This window comes from Loxodonta africana, chromosome 4 (genome assembly GCF_030014295.1).
Source record: "Loxodonta africana isolate mLoxAfr1 chromosome 4, mLoxAfr1.hap2, whole genome shotgun sequence".
NCBI classification, from domain to species: Eukaryota; Metazoa; Chordata; class Mammalia; order Proboscidea; family Elephantidae; genus Loxodonta; species Loxodonta africana.
The window spans coordinates 151037010-151050227 of NC_087345.1; the positions used below are offsets into that span (position 1 = coordinate 151037010).

The following is a 13218-nucleotide window of genomic DNA, read 5'->3' on the forward strand; positions in this document are numbered from 1 at the left end:
TCTAAAACAAGTAATAAAAGATGTGAGCCTTTTCTGATTTCACGAGGCATTTTTGACAGGTAAGCATAGTTTCCAAAGTTCAAAGAGCACAAAGATTTCTTTGGCTCAGATGCTCTGAATAGCTCCTGTATTTGTGAAAGAAGAATCAGGAGCTCTAATTGCACTTTTATTGATTTTGCTGACATTTATGGATAGCACAAAGGACTCATCACAGTTAGACAGTTATTGTCTTCATCACCAGTATGTTCACATTTCTAAAACTATTTGCTGAGCAAGAAGGGGCTGCTAATCACAGATTAATTAGTGATGGACAAATGAATTCCAGAAAAGCAATCACCTTTTTAAACCTTTGTCCAAGTGAACCTCTGTGGTGAGCCCAGAAACATTAGATTGCTCTTTATATTAGCTCTACACTTCAGGAAGCCTGCTCAATAAAATACTAAGTCTCCATGACTTCCTGTACCCATTGCCATCGAGTTGATTGCAACTCATAGTAACCCTATAGGACAGAGCAGAACTGCCACAGAGGGTTTCCAAGGAGCAGCTGGTGGATTTGAACTGACGACCTTTTGGTTAGCAGCTGAGCTCTATAACCCCTGTGCCATCAGGATTCCATGACTTCTTGTAGCCTGCCCTTTAAATTGGCTGTGATTTAAGCTGTAGTCTCTACACTTTATGCAAGCTCACAGCATTTTACTTCCTGCCCACGTGTTTCTACAGTGCCAGGTGTCCAAAAAAAAAATCTCTAGATAAGCAATAAAATGTCAGGGCCTTCAAGGACACACTGAACAAAGACTCAAATTGGGGAGCGCGTATTTCCACAAAATCCAACTTTTTAGATTATTTTTTCATTGTAGAGTGTTTCAGTGATAGTAAGGGAAGGGCATTGGAAGAGATGTGAATTCAGAGTACTAGCACATGGTTCCTCTTTTTCATTCTGTATATCATCGGAGGGCTGGTTGCCAGCTTTTACTCTCCTATTGCTAGTCAAATAGAGGCCCCAGCTGTTTTGATTGAAAATGAAAAGCAGTTGCCCGGTCTGAAGTTTGTCTATCAGTGAGTGGTAGAAAGTGTAAGGGTTGCCTCTGGTATCTGTGCTAGGGGTCCCTGTGGCTGTAGCCAGTCTTCACTATGATGTCATGCTCCTTGTCAAGAGAAGGATTGTTTTTTACTCCTTAGACACAGCATAAATCCATCCCGCTTTAACCCTCCAACCTCACAACTTGTCAGGGGTCCTGAAAGCCTAGAATCGAGAAATACCATTTCAACCCACTGTCTCCTTTCTCTAGGCTTCTGAAACCTCCAGTGTTCATGGGTCAAGTTCAGAGCTAGCAGAGGTCAAGATAACTAAGTATTGTCGAGTGAGGGTGAAGACCTGCAAAGCCGCCGTTAAAAATAGGAATCACGAGGTGTTGCCATCCAATCACTTACTGATTTACTAGAAGATGAAGAAATAGTTTTGAAATTCAAAGTGGAGAGACTCACAGATTTGGAGGCAGTAATTAAATGCCATATGTTAGCACCAACACATTGTGAAAAGTTGGTAATTAATTCAGGCAGCCCTGAATCCAGGTGTGACTTTGACAGATTGTACACCAGGGTGTTAGCACAGATTTTCAATTCGGGATTTTTTTTTTTTTTAATGAAGTTTCTATTCCCCTATCTTTTAAAAAAGTCACCTCTTAAAGTTTTAACCCTTAACTCATTTATACCATGGAAGAAGAGGTTTACATGGTCACTAACCTGGAACACCTTTCAGCTTAGTATTGTTATTGGAGGTAATCCCATCTGTGTAGCAGTTTGTGCTTAAAAGTATTTTCTCTTACTCCTTCATTGGTAATCCTAGAGGAAACATTTTTTTTCCCTAGCAGGTAGGACTTTGTCTTCTCCTTTTTTTTTTTTTTTTTAATTCACGTGAGTACCTAGTCAGAAACCCTGGTAGCTTAGTGTTTAAGTGCTACAGCTGCTAACCAAAGGGTTGGCCGTTCGAATCTACCAGGCGCTCCTTAGAAACTCTATGGGGCAGTTCTACTCTGTCCTATAGGGTTGCGATGAGTCGAAATTGACTCAGCGGCAATGGGAAACACCTAGAAGAATACCATGAACATAGTAGGTTTATTTAACTAATTGGCCTTCATGTGGATTGAAAAAATTAAGTGAGATACTTACTGCCTCTGAATACTTAGGAAAAACCCACTAAGAAATTCTGTCAAAAATTAAATAAAAATAAAAAGTTAAGTGAACCGAAGATAACTGTGTTTGTTAAAATATTTACAAAGCTATTAGGAATCCTTGGAATGGGAATCACTAGAATAAATCTTATGAATAAATTTTCAGTGGAAAATCAGGAAAGCTCAAGGAGAGGAAAGCTGGATACGTTTCATCCCCATTTTTTCATTAAAACAAACATGGCCTGACTGTTAAAACTATGGAGCAACTTTGGCTAGTAAAAGATTACCAATGTCCAGCTTCTGTTATGTAGGGTCATGTATATACAACACACACACAGAAAGAAAGAAATTAGCAGCACTGATAGCACATGAGAAATTTTAAAGGATGACCTATTTCAAATACACGTCCTTGAAAGCCACAGTACTTTTAATTAACATACGGATTTTGTAAGTTTCCATTTTTTTCTTAGATAATACTTATTATAAAAAAAAAAAAAAAGTAGGCATTATCGTCTCCTTAACTGTCTGAGTTTACCCTGACTGGTGGCTTAGGAAGTTAGAATTTCTTCTTAAGCAGTTTCTGTTTTCTTAATATGCATCTTGAGGAGGAAAAAAAATCATTTTTAGCTCACTTGGAGCTACATGTTTAATTTACTATAACATCACCCCGAAGCTAAAAATCTGCAAATTGTTTTCATTAAATGCCATAATGATAGGTTTACTGGTGAAACCAAGTATCAACTGGGAATTTATCATTTGCTTTTGTTTAAAAGAACTAGAACAAGATTCTTCAGGATATGACAAAATAAAAGAATTTCTTTTTTTTTTTTTTACTCTCATAAAATACCAGCCGTAGTTTCCTGGGGGTAAGGGTCTCAGAGATTGAAAGGGAAGAAAAAGGGCAGGACAACTGCAGACTAGAAGTTTTTCACTCCCTGTTTTGTCCCCCTTCAGTCAATTCCGTCATTCCCATTCGAAGAAATGTCACATCCTCACAAGACCTGACCAGAATCCTCACATGCTAAGGAGTCCAGATATCACAAACAGCCCGTAGCTGTCCTCATTTGGGAGATCACAAAGACTCCCAATGGAAAGAAATCCCCTTGCCCCAGGCACTTGATGTTTCTAAAGCTTAGATAATTGTTGCACCAACACTGCCCTTGACTTCTGCATTTTCACCAGTTCTCAGTAGGTGATTGGTAGTTCACCTGCTGTGAAAGAAGAAAAAAGAAGTTTTAACATTTTTCATCCACTTAAAGGAAGACAGGTCCTCAACAGCCTCCCTCCCAGGAATCAGAGCCAATGATGCCCATCACCCATGTCTACTTTTGATGAATCTCAATAGACACAGTGATCTTTGACTTTTCTCTTCCATATGTTTTGAGCCCCTTCTCTACAGATGGAGCAGAAAATATCGCATCTTGTACCAAGTCAGGCTGCTTTCCACCATCTACCCCAAGTACAGTTCCTATTTAGTCTTGACTGTGTCCTTGCCTAGTTAGTATGTTGTTTTTCCCCATCTCTCTACCAACCTGGATATGACCCTGCTTGTGCTATAGGGTTGTTATGAGCTGGAATCGACTCGACGGCAATGGGTTTGGTTTTTTGTTTTGGTGCTTCTTAAGGAACCCTGGTGGCATAGTGTTTAAGAGCTTGGCTGCTAACCAAAAGGTCAGCAATTCGAATACCACCTGCTCTTTGGAAACCTCATGGGACAGCTCTGTTCTGTCCTATAGGGTAGCTGTGAGTCAGAATCGATTTGACGGCAGTGGGCTTGGTTTGGTTTTTTATGCTTCTTAAAGTCCAACTTGAATTTCACAACTTCTGTTTAGCCATTCTCAGATACTTTGGTACATAATTCATACTTCACAAGTGTTGGGGAATTGTGGTTTCAGCCTGTATTCCTTGAATCCCTAGAGTTTCTCTGAGTTGTCTTAGGAGTTGTCACAAATGTGCAGAAAAAAGCTGCATAGAAGGGATTCTGAGTAGTACTCCCCAACAACTTCCCTGACCCTCTGAAGAGCTCCAGTCAACTAGAGCATACAGCTGAACTGTCTTCTCTCTATTGCTGAGCTACCTTATCTCCATTGCTTAAGAAAGAGAAAAAGAAAAAAGAACAGAGTTTAAACTTTTCATTTTACAGTGATAAAACTAAAGTCCACAGAGGTCAGATAATTCTCCAGGGTCACACATCAAATTAATGGCAGAGCTGGAACTAGGACCTAGGTCTCCTAATTACAGCCATTGTTCTTCCCTTTAAGCTTCGCCTGCCTCCTCGGAACTTGGAGAAAACTCAGTGAAGTGAAAAGAATACTGAGCTGGAAGTAGGATATTGAGTCATGGCCCAGGTTAGGCCACATACTTGCTAAATGACCAAAGGCAGGTCCCTTCCCACTGCCAGACCTGGGGACTCTCTTTTAGGTTAGACAACACATCTCTCAAGTTTCTTCCTTCCGGTCTGAGATTCTGTAACAAGGAGCATTTAACTATTTCATTTAGACCCTTCAGAGCTGCACTGTCCAATATATAGCCACTAATCATTAGGGAGCCCTGGTGATGCAGTGGTTAAACAATGAAGCAGTCCTACTCTGCACACATGGGGTTGCCATGAGTCACAATTGACTCAAGAGCAAACAGTTGACATTTAAATTAATAAAAATTAAACATTAAAAATTCAGTTCCTCGGTTGCACTAGCCACGTTTCAAGTTCTCAGTAGGCACTTGCGGCTAGTAGTAGCTACCATATTGGACAACACGGACAGAACTTTTCTGATACCTCAGAGAGTTCTGTTGCATGGTGCTGCTTCAGAGTATACCACTTGGTATTATTTAACTGCTTTGTGAATAAGTCTTCTATACCCAGCTCCTGGAGGGCATAGGCCACATATTTTAACTCAGGTATCTCCAGAAGCACCTGGCCCTAGTAAGCCTGGAATAAATGTTTGTTGGTTAAATGAAAATGAGACACCTAACTGTCCATGGAAGGAATACGAGAAGGAGGAATAAAATCCATCAACACTTGAATTACAGGAGTATAAAACAGATACAAAGCAAAAGTTTATATACAAGTCTCTGATGGTGGAGCGTTTCCCCTAAGCCAGGGCTCTTTGTAGTGCTGGTACCACCAGTTATCTTTTTCTTTTTTAAATCTAAGAAATGAACTGAAACAATAGGATGTAAGCAGGACCTCTCCCCTTGGGCTTCTCCTAAAAAAGGCTCCAAACACTTGTCCTGAAATCAGTTTGTAACCTAGTTGAATGTAGGCCAGCAGAAGTGTGTAGATGAGGAAAATCTCCCAGGCCATCTGAGGTAAAACTTGCCTTGTCTTCTGCTCATCTCAGGTTCCAGTTGTTCAAATGTGCTTGTCATTGGCCGTGGTACCTAAAATGTGTTTGTGTTCATCAGGAACCCTACCTCTAAGTGATTCAAATAGTATTCTTTCCTTGTTAGTTTTTTTGTTGTTGTTGTTGTTAAGGGTTTCACTCTGAGCATGGCCATCCTAAAATGATTCTCAAATAGCAGCAGCCCTGTTCTCTTAACTAGAATTGGCTTCCTTTTTAGTCATACCATAAAAAACATATGTGTTGTCCTGGTCAGAGCTGCATAGCTAATACTATGAAAGGAGGTAATTTACTAGTTATGCAGAGAAGTGAGAATCTCTCTTACTTTTTATTCCTGTCTAGATCAGTAGGGCTGAAGCTATTTAAAATAGGGGAAGGAAAATGTTTTCACCCTTTGAATGCTTTTTTAAAAGTTTTGTCTGCTAATTCCACCTGTTGTTTTTCCTCTCCTGACCTTTTCTTTCCCTGTCACTCGAGTGAAAAGGACATCTACAAAAACCCAAATTAAAATCTGTATCCAAAAATAATTTTGTGTCTCAGAGCAGAATGATAGTGTTTAGCAATTATACAGTACTTCAAAATGCTAGTAAACACATTGCTGTTAGTTTCCAAGTGGAGGGGAAAAACATCACAACAGTGTGCTGTGTCCTATTAATATATTTTATTAGTACTAACAAGCTTACAAAGTGTTGAAATATTCAGGAAGGGCAAGGTGGAAGGGAAGAGACAAGATGCGGTGTACAGAGGAAAGAAGACCAACTGTCAGTACAGAGGGTTAGTCTCAGAACCCGCGTTTAGTCTCACAAGGCTGGGACTTGGTTTGATGTGGTAAGGAAGCGTTGATTACAAGAAGAAAGATAAATGGCCTTTGCTCATTCATTATTTTTATCTCCTAGCTGTGGAAGACAGAAAATTGTTCATAGGAATGGTTTCGAAGAAATGTAATGAGAATGATATCAGGGTGATGTTTTCTCCATTTGGCCAGATAGAAGAATGCCGGATTCTCCGGGGACCAGACGGGCTAAGTCGAGGTGAGTGTGCTGTCTATAAAGTCTCCTTCCTTAAGTGTTAATTGGAACTCTGTGTCACAGTCAAGGTAGATGTAGCCACCACATATAGCAAGAGGTTACTCTGTAATACGTCCCATGTGATAAAGTTATCCAACCTGAACTTTTCACCGTACCTGAAATGATGAGCTTTTATTTCTCAAGTTGAGAAGATCGTGGTGCTAGCATATTAGCTCAGGTTATCACTGTCAGATGGAAAGCTGACAGGCTGCCCTGTCATTACACATCCCTGTTCCATCTCAAGATGAAGAAGATGGGGGGGGGGGGTGGCAGGGAGAAGGGGGGAGATGTGGAGGATGAGAAAGAAAATTTGTTGTTTTCATCTTAGTATTGTGCTTTTTTGCCTGTGCCTGAAAGAAATGTTAAGGGTATGTTCTTCTTGACAGTAATACAACCCAAGAAAAAAATGTCAGTGTTCACATGTAGCACAGAGCAGGTATGGGTTTAGAGTAACTGGGCCTGTCTTGTGGTATGAGCATTTTATTTCAAAGAACGAAACTCCTGGAGTCCTGAGCACAGGGAGTCCTTCAAGTGACAGAGAAGTGACTTGGTCCTGAAGAAGATTGTAGGCTCTTCTTCCCCACCATGATAGAAGCAAAGGCAGTGGCTCAGAGCATTGATGAAAACCAGTGTTTTTGCAAGCAGCTATACAAAATAGTTGGAAATTACTGTTCTCTTTCCATGATTGCCTCCCCCTTTGACAATGCCACACACCTCCTTCCTTAAGCCATTGATAAAGGTTGACATTGAGTGTTAACAGTTGTCTGACTACAGTTTCCTGAGTCAGTCCAGAAAGGCAGAAATGAAAGTATATATGTATGACATATTGTTCAATTCTTATAAGACATCCATGTCTTTGCAACAGGAAGGGGATTTTATTCTATTATTAATCTAATTATCAGTGCAGTTTCCATGGAGCTGATTAGAAGCTTCTTTTCATTCTCAGCATCAGGTTCTGGGACAGCATTGCTATCCCAAACCACATGTTAGAAGAAAAGGTTGGGCCATAAGTACCAAGGTGCTTGTTTTCACCCATCTCACTAGTTTTACCTAAATTTGGTGCGATGTGAGGGAGGACATTTGTTCTTTTTAACTTTTAGACATAAAGCTTCATGGTGTTGGCTGCTAGAACTGCAGGCACAGAGAACAAAAGTTCTCCACCTACATCCACCTCCAGAGCCCAAAATGGAGGTATTCTAGAGGAAAACTGGGAGATGGAACAACTCCCAGCTCGTGATTCATGTATTTTCTTCTGAACATGATTAAAAAAGGCATGGAATCACAGTTCAGGCATTCTGTAGCAATTCGGAAATTGTTGTTATTTAACTCTCACTGAAAAGATGTGATTCTCTGAAAACTTGAGCGTGGTCCCTAAACAACAGGTCCAGTGCCTCAGGCTGATCTGTAGCATACCACCTGTGCCAGTATCAGTATCAACCAGAATCTTTCATGAGTCTTGTGGACCACATGACCTGTGGCTCCTGTACAGCCTCACAGCAGAGGGGTACTAGGTTTCCATCCTAGTGCCGTTTGTGCCGTCTTAGCAAGTTCAGGCCGTGAGAGCTTCTAATCATTTCTGACCATCTGATTCTATCGCAGTCGTAGTATATATGTCCACTTCGGCAGGCAAACCAGGCAAGAGACTGTGGTAGGAAAAGGCAGTGTAGCTAAATGAAGAATAAAAGATACAGGGAAGACATGATAGTATTTTTGGATTCTCTTTTCTGCTGTCAATTTAGTAGTTAGAATCACTATTCTCTCCTGTAATTATTTTCACTAGCACTTCTGTGTTATCATTGTATTTTCCTTCCCCCAAGGCATAGCATGGAGAAAAGACAGAAAGGAGGGCCTTAAATTAAAAAAAAAAAAAAATTTAACCATGGTAGAATTCATAGTGACTTAGAAGCCAGTGACCCCAAGTTCCAGGCCCAGAATTTCTACTGATATGAAATGTAACCTTAGTCCATTCATTTTCCTCTCTGTCCCTCAGTTTACCCATTTGTAAATGACAGCAGTAAAAGTATCTGCCCTGTTTATCCCACAAGGAACATGAGATACTGATATGATAGCTTCCGGTATAAGAGTACCATGTGCATGGTCTGTCTTCCCTCTGCTGGGCTTGGCCGATTTATGAAATGGTACTCTGTCTCACTTTCTCCATCTGTCCAGTGGGGACAGTAATGGGTAGCATTGCTGCCTGCCGTGTTGAGAGCTCCTTGAGCGTACATTAGTTACTTCTGCAGATAAGATTTTAAAGCAGCCCAAACTTTCATAGGAAAGAGCAGGACACAGTACTTAACAAGAGAACTTAGCTAATTGGATCTGCCATTTGGCTGATTAACTAGCACTTGACACCAGAAGCAGCCTATTTCTGAAACAAGTTATGGGAGCACTCTCATCAATATTTTATGCAAATCCTGGCTCAGTGTAAAGAGTAGAGCTCCCCCCCAGCTTTTTTTTTCTTTTTTTTAACAGAAAAGTAATTTCTGGTGAACTGATGAGAATTCCCTATTGCAAAAAAAAAAAAGAAAATACTCATTTAGAATCATTTGTTCTGAAATATAAAGACAGACGGTACGGTTTTCAATTAGCAGGACCCAGGGACTCCTGGGTACAGGGGACTGCTCCTGAATCAGTGTTATTTGTTACAAGAACAATTCTCTTTCATCCCACTATTTTGCTTTTATTAAGGAATTGCAGTTTTCAATCAAATATTAATAAGTGTCTCCCATTAGTGGCCGTGCAGAAGAAGGATGCTCAGCATTTTTGCTCCCAATGCCAATGACTGGCTCAGCTGTTTCAAAAAGTGAATAAATAAAAATTAAGTTAAATGAAAGCTGGGATGTGCTGAAAAGTACTTCTAATACTAAACCAGGGTACACAGTATTCAATAAAAAAATAATTAAATTAAATAATTTGATTATGATGAAGAACAGGGGCACTTGAGTGGTTGCCTTTTTTCTTTTGCCCAGTTCAGCTACAAGAATAAAGGCAAAGGAGGCAGTTGGTGTAGTGGCTTTCCACAGTTTTCTCATGTCACGTCTTCTCTGCCACATCAATAGTTTTAATTTGTCCTTAATAATATTAGGCTGCATTTCTCCAGGCATGGTGATCAACACCCCTCATTGCATCAGTCTTGGACTACCAGGAATGCAGGACCCACAGCTTTCCACCTACCAAGTCCTGCCAGACTTCCAGTTACCATCACTGTCTTGTTTTTCTGTTTTGGGTTTTTTTTTTTTTTTAATAATGATCTACATATTGGCATGAAAGAATATTTAAAAGGGTCTCATCATTACTTACCAGACCTAGATCTGTACCATGTTCCAGGACAGACACCTTCAGGAAATTGTCATTACTCTACATGGGAAGCACCTAGCACCTGCCAGGCACCTTGAAGCTACTCAGTAAATGTTAGAACTCTCCGTTGCTTTAGGCAGCTTTGTTGTTGTTGTAATTGCCATTGAGTCAATTCCAACTCATGGCCACCCCATGTGTACAGAGTAGAACTGCTCCATAACAGTTTTCATGGCTGTGACCTTTGAGAAGCAGATGGCCAGGCCTGTCTTCTGAGGCATTTCTGGGTGGGTTCGAACTGCCAGCTTTTTGGCTAGTAGTCAAGCACTTAGCAGTTTGCACCACCCAAGGACTCCTTTAGGTAGTATGCCCAACTCTAAAGATATATTTTCCCCTTGGGGGCAGTAACTCATTTTGCTTTGTTTTCTAATTTGGAAGACATGATGAGATGTTTTCAAGCAACTTCATGATACTCAGATCCTTTGGCAATGGTGGTCAACCTCTCAAAGCATGCTGTGTGAGCTTTCATTCAGAAAACAAGCAGGATACTACAAGCCCACACATGGCAATTCATATCAGATGTGTGCTCTCGAAATCAAAGTTTGAGGTTTCTAAGCCAATGCACTTATTTGATAGTGTTACCTTAGCATGTCAGTTTCTTAAAGTATACATATTCTCACTTACCTATAACCCCACAGTCGGAACTGGCTATTTGGGTACAATTTACAGAGTTTTCTGCACCACAGCAACTGAATATCTATAACTCAGAGACAATAAAGGAGTTTACTTCACTTTTCTTTCCCATAAACTGTAGTCAAATCTTCACTGCCATTTAAGGTAACTTTCTGCTTGTTTAAGAATATTCCAGCTGTGTTTATGGGTTCTAGCATTCTCCTGCCAAAACCCTTGAAAAATGAATTGGCAATATTCTCAGGCATGTTGGAAAGCAAAGACTGGACTTAGTCATTAAATCCTCATTTGTTTTTGCTGTATCTGAGCAGGGCTTTGGCATTTGACTTTCAAAACATGTACATGGAGAAGCCTCAAGTTTTGATCACACCAATTGAGACCTGTCCACACAGTGCCTGAACATTCAGATATGTGGAAGCTGCCCCCACACCCCCCATCCCCAGATTACTGACTGCATTTTGTAAAGCTGAACTCTTGTTCTGAATACAGTCTTCCAGCGTCACCTCAATGACGAAATTTTGCTAGCTATTAAGTATGTCCAAATCTGCACTCAACCTCAGATGGCATAAATGAATTATCGCTCCATGCCAATTTTAAATAAATTAACCCAACATTGAGGATGGGGCCTTAGCGTATTCGTGTTTATGCCCCAACATTATATTTGTAGCATATGTTTAATAAACTCTGCCACTGCTAAAAAGACACAGTGAGAAAAATTGGCTGTATCGAGATCTTTCTTCAACTGTATATGAATGTATAAACAACTTTTCCATAGGCCGAAATCTCCTTCATGCTGCACAAGTTATTTCAAATTATGCTGCTTTCCGTTGAAATCTAGCAGGCTGCTGCTCCTCTTTTCAAAGAAGCAGCAGGAAAGCAAGAAGCCCTGGCATTGTACCTGCTTTAAAAGTGCCTGGACTTGGTTTTTTTTTTTTTGGTGCAGAGCAAGAATTCATCTAGTTCTCTCCAAATTCTCTTGCATCTGAGAGAAAAGGTAGAACACCTGAGTTAAGATACCTTTCAATTGAAATGACAAGTGTAATAGATGTGTTCCACAATCTTCTCTGTGACAGGACTGCGTGCTCTCCTTAGATCCTGTCTGTAGGAGGAAATTACTTTGAGAAACCTTTCCCCAGTCAATCATTTATCTGTTTCAGCAGCGAGCAGGCAACCTCACTGAAATAAGAGGAATTTGCAACTCCTTTCATTTCTGTTAGCGATCTCTGACATTCCGAAAGGGGAGACAATAAATAATTGCCAGGTAAATTGCGCATTGGCCACATTTACAGATGGATTTTTTTTTTTTTTTGCTTGTATTCGGAGATTCGAAGGCAGTAATGCACATGCTATCAAAAAAAATACCTACCCAAAAAGAAATATAGCTTCATTATTTTAGTACCTATATTTTCTCCCCTAATCTGGTTTCCTCAGCATTTTGATCAGTAGCCAGATAACTGGTGAGGCAGCAGTGTATGCAACGGTCCAGAATGGTTAAGGGCCGACCCAAAAAGCTCAAAGCAGTTGTCCTATCAAAAGCCCAGTGATCTCCACTGTACCCAGGAGCTCATTTTTAGTAGAGGCAGCTGACGATTATTGTGACGTAAGATACTTCTGTCCAATGGAAGGTCTTCTGGTTGGCTTGTGAGAACAAGCAATGAGCCAGCCTTGGTGATAGGAGTTCAGGTGACCCTCTGTGAGTGAAAAGCCACTGATTTGAGGCCTGATCCCAAGGTCACCCACTATTTTTTCAGTGGTGTTGGAAAGAAAATTAAAATCTAGCCATAGGACTACCATCACCTCCTGTTTTGCGAGAGATTACAAAGGTTAACAAGCCACCAATCCAAGAAATACGTGGTTCTAAGGTTGCTTAACTTCATCCAGAGTGGCAGAGAGAATGAGATTTTTCAGCGTGCACTCTCTCTTTATAAATGACACAGTAATTTTCCCTCTTAAGTAATTGAACACAGCACCCAGTACAGAACTTGACAGAAGCCCATAAGGAGACAGCTTCTCTCTTACTGTGCCACTGCCAATAGAATAAAAAGGTTAAAGAAGTCATCAGATTTGTCAGATCATTTTTTGGATGGGGCAAGGATAGTATAATTAGAAACATCAGTCGAGCTTTTAATTACAGGTTTCACAGAGGAAAGGGCAATGGTTCAAGTTTATAGAGATAATTTTATTGTTCTATTGCTAATACTTTTCTTTTGAGACCTCTTAATTGCTGTCTGTTTCTAAGTCACTTACAAAAGTTCTGCTTGTATGAAATTGTGGTAAATGCATAAATTTTGCCTTATTGATTTTTGTTGATATTTTACATGTTTTTTATGCATTCTTAACCTCCATTTGGAAACTGTCAGGTTGGCACATGTTCCTGGATAATAAGAGCAAATGAAGTGAATGAAACAATCTTCTTGACTATTAAAAGCAGAGTTAGGCCGGGCTTCGCATGGCTTCAAATCTGTCTCCATTAAATTATTTGCTTTGGCCTCCATTGTTGTTTCACGTTAAGAAATGGAAAAATAAAAATTGCTTAGTGTTATTTTCTCTGTTTATAATGTTGGTTATAATCATACAGTTTCTGAAGAGATATTACTTTGAAATGGATAGTAAATTTGGGACTCTTAGGAGCTCGGCATCAATATGGAAGCC

At 40.1% G+C, this 13218-nt stretch overlaps 1 protein-coding gene across 7 annotated transcripts in view; it reads left to right on the forward strand.

Annotated features, from left to right (window-relative positions):
• The window catches only part of CELF2 (CUGBP Elav-like family member 2), a 362155-nt gene that overhangs the window by 265979 nt on the left and 82958 nt on the right, over positions 1-13218 (forward strand). For all 7 annotated transcript variants that reach the window (XM_064284844.1, XM_064284846.1, XM_064284847.1 and 4 more), the window contains exon 5: positions 6409-6543. In XM_064284844.1, coding sequence (XP_064140914.1) covers positions 6409-6543 — 135 coding nt within the window. The remainder of the gene's footprint in view (positions 1-6408; positions 6544-13218) is intronic.